General features: G+C 37.5%; 1 protein-coding gene across 2 annotated transcripts in view; it reads right to left on the reverse strand.

Moving 5' to 3' along the window:
• CABLES1 (Cdk5 and Abl enzyme substrate 1) overlaps positions 1-13,792 on the reverse strand; it is a 58,064-nt gene that overhangs the window by 22,276 nt on the left and 21,996 nt on the right. For both annotated transcript variants that reach the window (XM_072411322.1, XM_072411320.1), the window contains exon 2: positions 362-433. In XM_072411322.1, the coding sequence (XP_072267423.1) occupies positions 362-433 (72 nt within the window). The remainder of the gene's footprint in view (positions 1-361; positions 434-13,792) is intronic.

A 13,792-nucleotide genomic window follows, 5' to 3' on the forward strand; every position in this document is an offset into this window, starting at 1 on the left:
ATTTCCTGCTGAAGTGGTGCCAAACAGTGTGTAATTCAATTTTTCAAAGAAGGCCATAAGGAGACAAATTTCATTCAGCCTCCGTGCTGTTGTCAGTTCACAAGGTCTGACAAAAGCAAAAGTTATACGAGTTGAAAAGAACCACTGCTTTCCAATAAGGTAAATGTAATAAAAATAGATTAATTTAATACAAATTCAGTTAAATACACCAGACAAAATAAAAACCACTTAAAGGCCAGCCCTTGGCCACTGGAGTCACAAAAAGCTAAAAAGGACTCATCATGTGAATTCAATCTTCCAGCAACCACACAACACAAGTTAACTTTCATCCCCAAGGTAATAGATGTAAAAAAAACATTACCTCCGCAAGGGAGCATTTTCTTCAATGTCTTCAAGTGTTTCCAGTGAAGACCGCTGAGAGATCAGACGTCTCCTGAAAGAGGTAAAATAAAAAAAATAAAACATTAACTGACATAGTAACAGGGTAAAGCTAAATTGTACTAGGGAAATACACAACAGCTTTACTATTCTTCTAGAGTAACCCAGGAGCTGTATGAGGCAAATTCTAATTTCAATAAATGAGTTTCATTTGGACACCCCAATAATGCTCCATTACAGTGATGGTGGGCTTTAGTGAGCTATGAGAAGCTGGCATTTCTATATTAGTAGGTCTCTAGCTTTGGGGCGATATCTGAATTTATTGCCAGCTCTCATTTTAATCTGTTTAAATTTATTACAGGTATAAATATATAAAGGTCACTTTCCATAGAGTGCTGAAACAGCAAAAAACAAAACAATAATGATCATGGAAATGGAGAGCAAAAAAAGCGGGATACATATGCCAATTCGTACCAGAACAGCCAGATAGAACTTGTAATTAACTGGCTTGGTGATTTTTAAGATCTTTAAAATAATAAAACCCTTCATAATGCACACAATGTATAAAGTATATCATACCAAAAACATTAAAGCTATATTCATACAGATGAAATGTAGTAGGAAAACCTGAAATATTGCATTAGTTTATCTAGCCTTGTCAAATCTCCCTTTGGATTTGTTCATAACAGTGGTGCTTTTAAGGATTTTTTCTGCATTTTCTATTGAAGACCATGTATCATATACATGGCATGGGGAAATGCATGGTATGCATGTTATTTTGCTGGATAGACCTGAATTCTGTCATTTAACTAAGAGACACCAGATTTTGGAGTCTGCCTGGAGGAATTTGTGGTCATTCAGCCAATTTAAGCTTTATGGATGCTGTGTTCACACTACATTTTCATCACTTCTCGTAATCATTAATGATCGTCCTGGGCAAAAGTGTGTACAGCTGTCTCCTCCCCCCCATGTTAATATTCCGCTGTATTGAATCACACACAAATGGTATTGTTACACTATTGTCCTCCCTTCTTTTTCCAAAAAAAGGAGAAAAAAAACAAACTGCTTGGCTGTTGTCTGTACAGTCATCGTTCCAGAACTGTTCTTCTAAATTGTCCCCTGAAAGGATTATAAATGATTGTTTTTAAGCAGCAGTATTTGTGAATGTGTACTTAGCATAACTCTTACTACTCCTTTGACCTCTGCTTGCTTTTTTTGGCACAGTTTTTACAGTTCAAGCCCTCTATAATGGCTGACAGTTGCTCCAGTGCAAAAAGCTAAAAAAAATGAAATTCATGTTTTAGCTCCAGTTTTTAGGCAATCCTCTGTGTTGCAAAGGATGTGAAGAAGTCAAAAAATAATTTGTCCTTTACTTGTGGTATGCTTTCATACAAGCCATGTGTTTTACAACATAAATGTGGCTGAATGGACCTTAATAGCTGTGCTTGAGAGCGGATATCTCAGTCATGCTAATTGTAAGTAATCACGGGTTTTGCAACTGATTAACAGGAACAAGTGCTGTAACATAAGTCACAGAGGGACCTGCAGTAATGCTGCACCATTGCATGGGCTTTCTTTATTATGCCCTATCCTGCACCTCACAAAATTCTGTAATGGCCGTAAGGTGATTCTTAGCAATCTTAGCAGTACAATGAAGAGATCCCCTGTATTGCACAGGCCTATCTTTCTGCCTTATTTCAGCTGCATAACAATTATGACATTTTGAAAGCCTGTTATTATGTAGGAGTATGTTACTGGATTATATTTTCCTCTGTAAAGTGTTGGAAAAAGTGTGTGCTGTACTTGTGTAAAGTTGATATATTGCCAACTCTTCCAGCACCGGTCTCTATTTTGTCCTCCCCTGTATTGTCCTGTCAACAAATGCTTTCAGAGCGCCTGTGTACACGGACTACAATTAACAGACTGACAATGATTGGCTTTACTACTAAGGCCGCTACTGTTTGTTTTTATTCAAGCGACACACATGCAACCTTTTCACAGGAAAGCTCCAGCTCATCTTAAATAAGGTTACAAAGAAAAATATGCTGGAAAGGAAAAGGGTTTTATAAATAGGTAGGTGAAAAAAGCACATCTATGAACTTCAGGGTGATGCAATATAAACACAATGTAATAACATTACTGCACTCACTTTGCACACAATGCCTCTTTAGAAAGAGCTTTCAGGTAAGACACACTTCAGTGTTTAGCCCAGACATTTTTTTAAGCCGGGTGGGAAGAAACTGTAGGCGGGTGGCAGCCCCTGTATTGTGACCCAACTCTTCTGTAACCACCCAAAAACAGCCGGGTGTTTACTGAAAAGTGCCAGGTGGTGCACCTGGCTAAAAGGGCCGGGGAGAACACTGCACTTGTGTATTACAGTCTTCACAGTAACACATGCATTAAGGTTTATTTATGTGTGTATATCTAAAGGACAAGTGACAGGGGTTCTAACCCTTTCAACTCCTGCACTGAGGAAAAGTTCAATACTAGATTACTGAACAGGTCGGGAAGAAGCACGCCAATAGTCAAGTAATACCATACAAGCCTCTTGTATTTAGACGCTATTTGCTTATCCTGGAGTTCAGCCTAATAACACAATGCAAAGGGCATGATATGCTCATTGGTATGGATATTCTGAGTTGATGTAAGAAAATGCTGAAAGTTTACATAATTGATTTCCATTGCTTATAGTGGCAAATGTTAATTAGGTAAAATGAAATATCTTTACAGCCAGACCAGCTGGTGATAGGTAGTCCAAAAGTACTTCTGGCCAAATCTTCTATTTAAAATCTTTGGATTTATGGAGCTCTGTGTAAACGCTGACATGCTGGTATTTTGTGTAATTTCCCTTCATTATCTAATCTAATTCTGGACACAAAATCATCAACTGGACATGAAATCTACGAAATCATCTATCGATTCTCAGTTAGGCTGCATACACACACGCAATAATTGTCGTTGGAAAGGATCTTTCACAATCCTTTCCAATGACTACACAATGCATGAGCGAGTGCTGTACATACAGCACAGTTCTGCTCTATAGGGAGAGGAGAACGATGGAGCAGCACCCCGCTGCGCTCTCTTCCCTTCACTTCCATTACGATCGTTCATCATCCATCGATTGTGGATCCGCCAGGACAGTCGTTCGGACGATGGGCGCTGTACACATGCCAGATTCTCGTTCGATAACAGCCCCGAGATGATTATTGGACGAGAACCATTGCAAGTGTGTATGCAGCCTTAGAGGTAATTCAGACAGTGCTACCTCACCTATATCCCACCTTGCTCTGCAGATGTATCAAAAGTACGAAGGCCGCGTGTAACAGCACTTTTATAGGGTAGATTTCCCAGTGCATCATACCACAATACACAGTTCTTGTGTATTTGGTACACTAAAACATATGCATGCTGCTGGTTAGACTTATTGAATAGCACTGCAATCCATCTTACTTTGTTTATAGTAAAGCCCTATAAAATGATCATTTTACCAAAAAAAACTGCAACACACAGTTGCGAAGAGAGCTTTAGGGTTTAGTTGTAAAATATCCTTTTCATATTAGCAATACATACTGGAAAAGGTTTTAAGTATTTTTTCTACACCCTTACGATCTGCAGATGCCAAGATAGGCAATACCACAGCACTTGTTCAAACCTTCTAAAATCTGTTCCAAATGGAAAAGTTTATATTAGAGCTTGTGTATTGCTTAAAAACTTTGCTTTGTATTTAAACACACTGCGAGTCAAAGGCAATGAAATAAAGATCATGGGAAATCCTGTCTAAAATGCAGAATTATTGCCGTGATTGGGAAAGTGGGAAAGATTGGGAAAGTGTTGTAGTAGCTGTAAAAAGCAGCCTGCAGATTAAAATTAAAAAGATTTAGGTGTATATATATTCTATATATATATATATATATATATATATTCTAAGGAGCATGCTCCAGGACTGCAAAGATGAACATACAACAAGCACCATGTTGGGTTAACAAGCTTCTGCAGTTATTTGTTTAGATTTTGAACAGGATGGAAAACTCAGTTGCACAATGGCCACATGTACTAAAACAGCAACGTGGTCATTTTGGATGCACATAAACAATATTTGAATTATAGGTAGGTGCAAAAAAAAAAAAAAAAAAAAAAAAAAAAAAAAAAAAAATAATAACACATTAAAACACTCTTTAATCATGAAATCTCAATGAACCCCAGCAGCTATTACAAGGAAGTATATGTCCCCCTGATGGCTTTCTTTTATAGAGATGATGCAGGACAAGTGAGACCCCACTTTCTTCGGCAGTAATAGACAAGGCACAGGAAAAAAGCGTTGGGTCCACAGATCCTTTAGAAATGAGTTGAACCCAAGTCCAATTCCTTACTTTTCTTATCTGTATAACCGGATCTAGGAAGCTATACATTTATTTTGCCTGCTATAAAAGGAAGCAGAAGTATAGATAGGATTGGAATTAGGCTACCTTGGGAAATATTCAAAACACAAGAGTGAGACAGAAAGAAGTCAAGGGAAGAAGTCTTTAAGTTGTTTTTATCCTGATCAGTAATGTTTTCCTAAAACAATAATGCCTCTCCTCCTCAACACATCCAGCCAGGATACCAACATGTTATTTATTATCAGAGGCTTATCAGTGCTTTGCTTGACCAGGGTACACAAGACAGGAAACCAAGGCAGAGACAGCACATATTCAAACATAATTAACACTCGGTTAGCATGGGTAACATTTTGTGTTTGGGATAAATTTAGCTTTTCTCCGGATGAGGGTCTATGATTTCGTACTGCTGAGTTCAACAACTTCACAAAGTTTGCAACATGCCTGTTTTATGTCACGGTTTCTGGCTATTTGCCTCGCTATTTGGTAGATTGCGGAAAGACAAGGTCAAACAGAGAAAGTAGAGCTCTACCGGTTATAATAAATAGGCAAAATACAAGGCATTCTACTAATGTTAAAAAATGTTTAATTTTCTTTAAAGAGATAACATATAAATGCAATTGAAAATAAATAAAATCACAAAATGCAGACACAATACCCAGCGTCTAGGAACATTTAATGAGCACCACAGAAAAGTGCTCAATGATATATTTTTTTTCCTTTAAGTAACATTAGCACTATGCAGAATGCAGAGATACTGCTGGTGTATCACCATTATTAGAGTTTTATATTCTTGGGGGATCGGCATCTTCAGCTATTCCACTTTTAAAATTGGTACCATGAAATGGGGACCATACTGCAACCTCATTCAAGTTGTTAAACTTGTTTTGTTCGTTCTACAATTTAAAAAAAAAAACACAATAATAAACATTAAATACAAGTTTTGACCCATGATCCGTAAATTTTTACTTTAATATGGTGGTGGGACTCCGTAAAACTATAATATCTCAGCAATCCCTTCCAAAAACACAGTCCATTGCCCTAAAAATTCTGGGCTGTTCCAGAATTTCCTAAAATATGTTGTGATTGCTAGAATTAAACTGTGTTAACTGCATGAACAAATACTAAACCCAGAACACTGTGTAAAACATTTATTTGGGCTGATACAATTTCTTTCCAGCACCATCTAACCCTTTCAGGCTTTGATCTTTCCAGGACAATAAGCAAAGTGTTTAACACCTTGGGAAATAAAACTTTCAACAAAAAAAGCATTCTTAAGTCCAGGGCTGGGTACACAGTTCTGCTATAAAAACAAATACTTATTTGGCAACAGAAAACGCAGAAGGAGCTTTTTTGCTACACTGGGCATGCGCAGGTTTTTTTTTCTCCTTTATAGCAGACTACATCACCCGATCTTGCACCTACAGTGCGGGATCGGGTGATGTAGCTAGAAGAAAACCGAAAAAAATGGCGGCACCTGGCACTTTCTTCGCACAGGGACGAAGGAGTGTCTAGGATGGCATGGGACCCAGTCAAGAACACCTTCGGCGGGATTTAGTTCATGCTCAGGGCAGGTTCTGTCCCTGGACACAACCCATCATTCTGTTCTGGTGGGTTCTGACATCATAACGTCACTATGGGTGGAAGTTTCTCTCTCTTTGACCGACACACGGCTCCCCACGCATGTGCGGTCTGGAGTCTGTGCGCCACCTGCAAAAGGTCGGGGACCACTGCTTTAGAAGGTAAGAAAATTGAAAATGTGCTGAAGGCAACAGGGTAGGGTGGGCCAATTTTGTCTGGAGATGGACTTAAACATTTAAATACAAAGCTAGAAGGATGGATTAGGATATATAATGAATCATGAGTTAAATCCACACAGCTGTCACAATTTTTCCACTTAGTAAGCACTACCTTCAAGGTATAAATACAACACCTTTTTATCTTTTTATCATTATGTTCCCTTCTCTGATAAAATAAAAATGTGATAATAAAGACAACACAGTTCAAAGCCCAAAACAAATAGAAGGTAAAAACAACATTATATTAAGAGGATACTTCTAACTCTCTTTTGTCACTTAGCAACAGGCTAATCAGAGGAAGTCTGTTGAAATCCGGGATGTATCAAAGCAAGCGCCAGCTGCTTTTATCAGAACATAGACACCTGCCAAAAGGTGGGTCTGCCTGTAAGCAGAGGAGGAGTGTTATCTGTGTTGGCTGCACTGTGGGAATTACATGCATGGGCATTAGGCCTGGCAGATGTGTATAAGCTAAACCAAATAAAAAAATCACATTAACTTGTCTTCCAGTGCAGACAAATAAAAGGATAGGACTGTACAATTCCTGCACAATTATATCTTCCACATGCAAGGGCATTTGACAGATAAAACACTGGTTAGCAGAAGTACAGAAATAATAAAAACATTTATAAGAAGTTTGATTTTTTTTTTTTATTATTTAAAGAAAAGATACAGGCCAGTAAATTAAAAATTTAACTTCAGTGAATGGTCCCTTTACACAGACTGGGCCTCCTCTCCTTCTCAAATCACCTACTATATGCAGGTGAAAAATGTCATGCTCTTGCAGTGCCTAGACAAGGATAACTTCACTGGAATAAACTCCCATGGAATGCAGTCAGGAGGAATCTTACCAGAAGACGCATTTAAAAGAGGAGTGTCTCACCTGACTTCACCAGCTCCATGTTTCAAAGGACTACTTGGAAACACCGCTGAGGTCATGCCCAATGATTAAATGAGAGTATGATTCTGACTCTACCCTTTATAGGAACATTTTTCACTTTTCAGTAGGGTGCCCCGCAAGCTTTAGTCAACACTATTTTTGTAGAAGGTCCACTGTAAAAGCAGAATAAAAATTTGGGACACTTACATCTGATCAACCCATAATCACCCTTGAGCACACCATATCTAATTCAAAACCCCTAAAAGAACATAAAACTTCCAGAAAGTTCCCTGGTAGACCATTATTGTATTAGAGAGAAATCACTCCTCCAGGAAATGTTAAAAGTGTATGGTAAAATTTTAAGGAAATCTGTATTGAGAGGAAGAAATAATACCCCTGAAAACAAATTGTTTGCTGTTCTTGGCTTAAGTACTTTCTAATTTACTGACACAGAGCAACTAAGCAGCAAGTGAGAACTTGACTAAAGTCAGAGCTCCTGGGCCCCATCAAGCACTTCAGATAGAACTAACATTTTATGGAAAGGTCTGAATAGTGTGGAGTGTCCACCATGTTTTTAAAGGTGTCCCAAGCAAACAAAAAACTTTTTTTTCCTGATAACCTGGTACTTGGTCTGAGCTGGTATGAACAACAGGAATAAAAAACAAGAAAATAAGTGATGCATTGAATGAGATGAACTTTAGATGTCTAGCAGCCTTTAAAGGTGACAGAAGGAGATCATCTACAGCACTGGTCCCCAACCCCCGGGCCGCGGACCGATGCCAGTCCCTGGCTGGTGAGTTGGGGGCCGCAAATGACAGGTGGCAAAAGCTACTGCAGCAGTTGGCCCTCCTTACACTGCTCCAAAGCTAGTGACAGTGTGATAGAGGGAGCTCAACCAGCGGGCAGCTCTCCTCGCACTGCTTATACAGGGGCTGCTAGGAATGGCAGAGCAATGTATGTAAGGCTTCCACTTCTCTGCCATTCCCAGCAGCTCTGCCACCTGACAGCACACCAGCTGAGAATAGCAGAATAGTGTAAACTGTACATTGCCGGGCCATGGCAAAATTTTATTCTGTGTTACCAGGCCCTGCTGTCGCAATGGTTGGGGACCACTAAACTACAGGAATCAATCAAGCTTTTAACTGGGAACTAGAGCTCATCCCTGCGGATTGTCTGTAGGGAGGAAGATCAAAAAGTACAGCTGGCAGTAACAAACTTCTAATTCTGGTCTAATAAGATAAGATTTGAGGGGATTCATTACACATATCACCAGTAATTATTTTTATTTAACCATAAACTCCTTACATACGTGTTTTTTTTTTTAAAATGCAACCATTATGGCTAAACCAATAGACAAAAGAAGGAAAACATCAGAAAAAGCAACTGAATATTTGGCCCCAATTCTGTTTCTTTTTCTCTTAAACCTTCTGTAAACTAGCATTGTGTATCACCTGTTTAGACAGTTTTGAGCATCTGGTACAACAGCAGTGCAGCCAAGAAAACACAAGAGTCTGCACTATTTGCTCAGAAAACAGAAAAATATACGTCCTTACCTAAGAAGAAAATCCCTGAAGTCTAATTTCCCCTAATTATACACTACAAAGAGATTAACATATGTAAACAGGTAACAGGTGTGGTAGGTTTCAATATCTGATGTCAGGACAGAAGGTTTAGAATGCTGGATCTCTAGAGGTCATCTATCTACTTTAGCTGTAGATGTATTGTGTCCTCTACTGGCCCTCTTGATATTTAAAAGGTCAGGTTTCACATAATGCAGTACTCATCACATGGCATGTTTTCCATATTCACCAGGATGAACATGGGGGACTCTGACATTTATTGGAAGAACATTCTATGGTTTGATGACATACTACAAAAAAAAACACACTATCCCAAACTGAAGAAGATGGAGAAGAATTGAAGCAGTTGAGACAACATTGTGACGATTTGTAGACTATTCTCTGCAAGAGGTCATGCAAGGTCTTAGGCACCTTCTATGCAAATGTGGTGGGACTGTCCAAAACATAAGACATACTAGATTAGAATTTATCTGAGGGCCTTTATGGTCTTGGACAAGAGTTTTCCAAAGCATAATAAAGAAGCTCTTCTGAACCTGAAAACTGCCTCATGTACCAATGTCCAATTATTTTTTTTTCCTGTTTCATATAAAATACTTTCAGGTTAACACGAAAACAGTCATTTTCACTTGGTACAAACCTGCAAGCTGGTAATTACATACATATAGGGGCTATAAAAAGTGTTTTGTTTTAAACGGCAAACAAAATCTCCTAAAACAAAGTGCCCAAAACAAATATGCAAGAATTCAGTAGATTAGTTTTCATTGTCAAAATACTCCCACTAACAGCTTTTATACAGGGCTCCTGCAGGCGGACTTATAGACAAGAATCAAGGTGAAAGCAGCATACAAAGGGCTATTATCACCATCACTACTTAAGTCCAGTATGCAAATGTTTTTTGTTTTCACTACTTAAACAATAATATCAGTTTTATTTTCAAAGCCCAATCATGTAAATCTCTAATGCCTTTTGGGGTTTTGGTAAAACATGGAGGTCATACAATTGTTCACCAGCTACTTCCCGTAACTATAAGCTTACATTGCAATTGTGGGAAATGCAGTCTAGCAATATGTTTTTCCTATTTTGGACATCACATGCCCTCCCACAGGATGACTTTAGAGATGAGAGGAATTAATCATAGTAGAGTGTACAAGCATATTTTGCCCATAAAACAGTTATTCTACCCACCACTTTGATTGCAATCAGGTTGATAAGTGAATACAAACAATTATAAAAGCAGAGTTTGCCTTTCAATTTTGGGTATGGTTAGGCTTTAATCAAAGATTTCTACATAACAAAATGAGAGATGTTGCATCAAAAAAAGCACTTAACATTTACAATCTCCTGCCAGGTCTGCATGTCAAGTTTTCTAGTTCTGGGTGTGAGGAAATACAGAAGCAAAAAAATTCATCCTAACAAGGTATAGTACAGGCAGTTCCCGGGTTAAGAACATCCAACATCTTTTGCTAAACACAGCTGAGGTTGTGGGTGATCTTAAGAACTGAGCTGATCTGTAGCATCTTCTAACTCTTTAATGACCAAGACAAACTCTGCAGCTGTTTCTTTTTGCATATCAAAGCACAGCTTGCTCCAGAAGTTAATGAATGTCTAGACTCCATAAATCTTTTTTTTTGCTTTGTTTGTGATTAACTCACAGTGAGGATTTTTTTTACAGTAACTGACACCACACTGCCTAATAATATGTGTAGACAAACATCTGCCCTAATTGCACTTATTAATAAAATGTAGCTGTTCAGACTTTCATACAACTTCAACTTAAGAACAAACCTACAATCCCTATCTCGTGTAACCTGGGGACTACCTGTATTGTGAAGTCAGGCACAATTTGTGTTTGATTTCTGTCAATAGAATTTCTGTCAAAAGAACAATGTGTTCATTAATGGTTTAAGGTTATAAGGACAATAAGTAACAATATGGCCAAAGGCATATACTTAACAAATCCTCCTTTCCTCTCAAACAGACCCTTCCTACCTCCTTCAAAATCTACTGGAAATGCAAATTAAAGGATAGATCCTAGGAGATGAGAGATCTCAGGAGAAAGCAATAACCTAAGCAATCCACTTAAGGCATGTACAAACCAAGCTGGAAAGACTACAATTTCTCTGACCTATGGTATGGGACACAGATATTATATTCCAATTTTCTCTCAACAATTGCCTCACAATATCATATTTAAGCCTTTTAACTGAAGAGTGAATAATTGGGAATTCTAGCTGTGAACATTGCCAAAGCCTTATGAAAGACAATAGCTGCTATTACGGGGAAGTTTTGGAGCTAAAAGCTATGAGTTTCCCGTAAAGAACACTTTTGGGTAAGACTGACATCTAAATTCTCAGTTTATAATGTAATCTATCTTCTCAATTATGGTTTAGAAAATGCAAAAAAAAAAAAAAAATGTTTATAGTTTAAAAGCTGAATTTTAAAATTGAAAAGTTGTAAGTGACCCAATAAAGCTGCAGTATAGGTTCATAATCCATAATAAAGAAAAAAGAGGGAACAGTTTCTACTGGTGGTATATGTGCTCAAAAAAGTCACAGCACATACCTGCAGGTCTCAAAATATCAGTGCATCCCTGTTAGATAAAATGGGGCCTCAGTGGCAGGAGTCCATAGGTGCCAATACAATGGCATGTATTACAGCCATGGTTCCTGTAGTGAATGAAATGGCCTCTGTCTGGCAGAGACAGAATCCTAGTTTAGGAGTCATTTAAATAAAGCACCTATTTAATTTTCCAAGTAACACTATCAGTGCCATGTGACACAACCTATCCTCTTGTCAGACAGGTTTCAGAAGCACAGGTACGTCCAAAAATATGTAACTGCAAACATTATCTTTGCTCATCATTTGCAAACAGCTTTGATGCTAGTTCAGGAATTAAAAATACTCAGAATTTCAGACAAACCACTAAATGTCACAATAAACAGACAAGCAGGCCACATATTTTTCTTGCTTCAGTAATGAAACGTTCTGTGTCACTACTCCACCTTCAGCAGAGATGTAATCAGGAAGTAGAATGGACTACCAGGCTGTACAGTGGTATGTGAAATACACGGCATGTATAGAAACCATTTGTAAAAACAACAGTAACACAAGTTATAAGTATCAATAAATGCACTTTAACCATGTGTTTAGGTTATTGTTTCACATTAAAATAAGGAACAGTCCTATTAGAAAAATTAATTACTACAAATGTGCATTTTCATGAATGGAAAAATGTATTTGGAGTTTTGAAGTCAAGTTGATTTTAAGATTTGACAGGGTAGGGTTCCAGGTACCAAAGAATAGCTTCCAACTCCACAACCATGGTTTCTGTAACCCTGTGAAAGACCACATAGAAGAACGGCTTTTGGATGCTCAGAACAGAAATGTATCCCCTAAGTTCATTGAGAACACACAGCTTTTTGTGTAGACTGGTTGGCGTTGGTGACTTTTGCTAAAGCTACCTAACCACTATTACTCCCAAATCTCTACAAATGCCACATATTCTGTAGTAAAGAATTATACCTAGGAGGATAATAAGTGTAGAGAGAACAGAGGACAGTGTTGAATTTCCTGGCAAGATCAACAGTTTATTTTTGCCCTTTCCAAACAGAAATTACAAAAAACTTTCAATGGCAGCAAATATTTTTACATTGTTTGAGTTAAGATATTAATTTAATATAAATATTTGTATAACATAGAATATAAATATAATATAGACATAAATGTTTACCGCTAGCCCTGAAGAAGTAGCAATACCAAAAATCTACTGATGTCTATCCGTGTATAGTAAAATACTCTAAGTGTTAAATATATTGTAATGCATTAAGTCAGTGCTCACTCAACTAGAAAAATGAATGCGGTGACAGAATATATGGTAAACAAGCAACACCCAGATAAGGTGAGTTTCTGGGTCACATAGCAGCTTTAAACCTAGAGACTTTCATAAGTTAAAACTAACCCGAAGCTAAAATTATCTGCAGTTTATGTTTCCTACAACAACCTGCCAGACTCTCCCTTTCCAGAATGGAAGAATAAAACATTAAAAAAAAAAAAAAAGTGAACCAGTCTTGCTGCTAGAAGATAGCACTGACAGAGTAGGGTATTTCTGCTTTCAGAAACTCTGTAAAGGCAACAACTTTTTTTTTTACAGAAAAAAAATCATCAAAGCATCACCAGTAAAAATCTGCTTGCATGATGTAAGCAGTGTCGGGTATACTAGTCATCTGACCTCTTTAAACAAATTGTTGTGAACAACTGAAAATCAACTTCATCAAAAATTCAGCAAATCTGAAAATCATGACAAGAAAAGTTTAGTGTGATTATGAATAGGTCAGATGTCTTACATTTGTTACTGGCCTATGCACACCTTTAAAGTTTAAAAAGTTGCAAAGTTAGCACACGATTATTGTACAATAATATTGTGTCCCTTAATATTTTATTTTTTAACAAATACTGGAGAGATGAAACATGTAATACATAACACAAATAGTTTTCCTGATACTTTTACATTTAGCTTCATTTTATATGCTTTTACATCAGTCTGTGTTGTAGAACAAAACAAATCAATTTAAAATGTATGTACTTGATTATTTGCAAAAATCTGGTAAGGATGTTACTCACAAAAGCATGAAATTATAAACCATAGCACCATTTACAAAACAATACAAACATATACATATATTTATACACACACAAATACAGTGATTAAGGAGTGTTGTAATAAACCTAGTACCATATCCCCTATTTATTTGCAAACTATTTAGGGTATGGGGATTTTTTTGG

Source organism: Pyxicephalus adspersus, chromosome 5 (assembly GCF_032062135.1).
Source record: "Pyxicephalus adspersus chromosome 5, UCB_Pads_2.0, whole genome shotgun sequence".
In the NCBI taxonomy this organism is placed as follows: domain Eukaryota; kingdom Metazoa; phylum Chordata; class Amphibia; order Anura; family Pyxicephalidae; genus Pyxicephalus; species Pyxicephalus adspersus.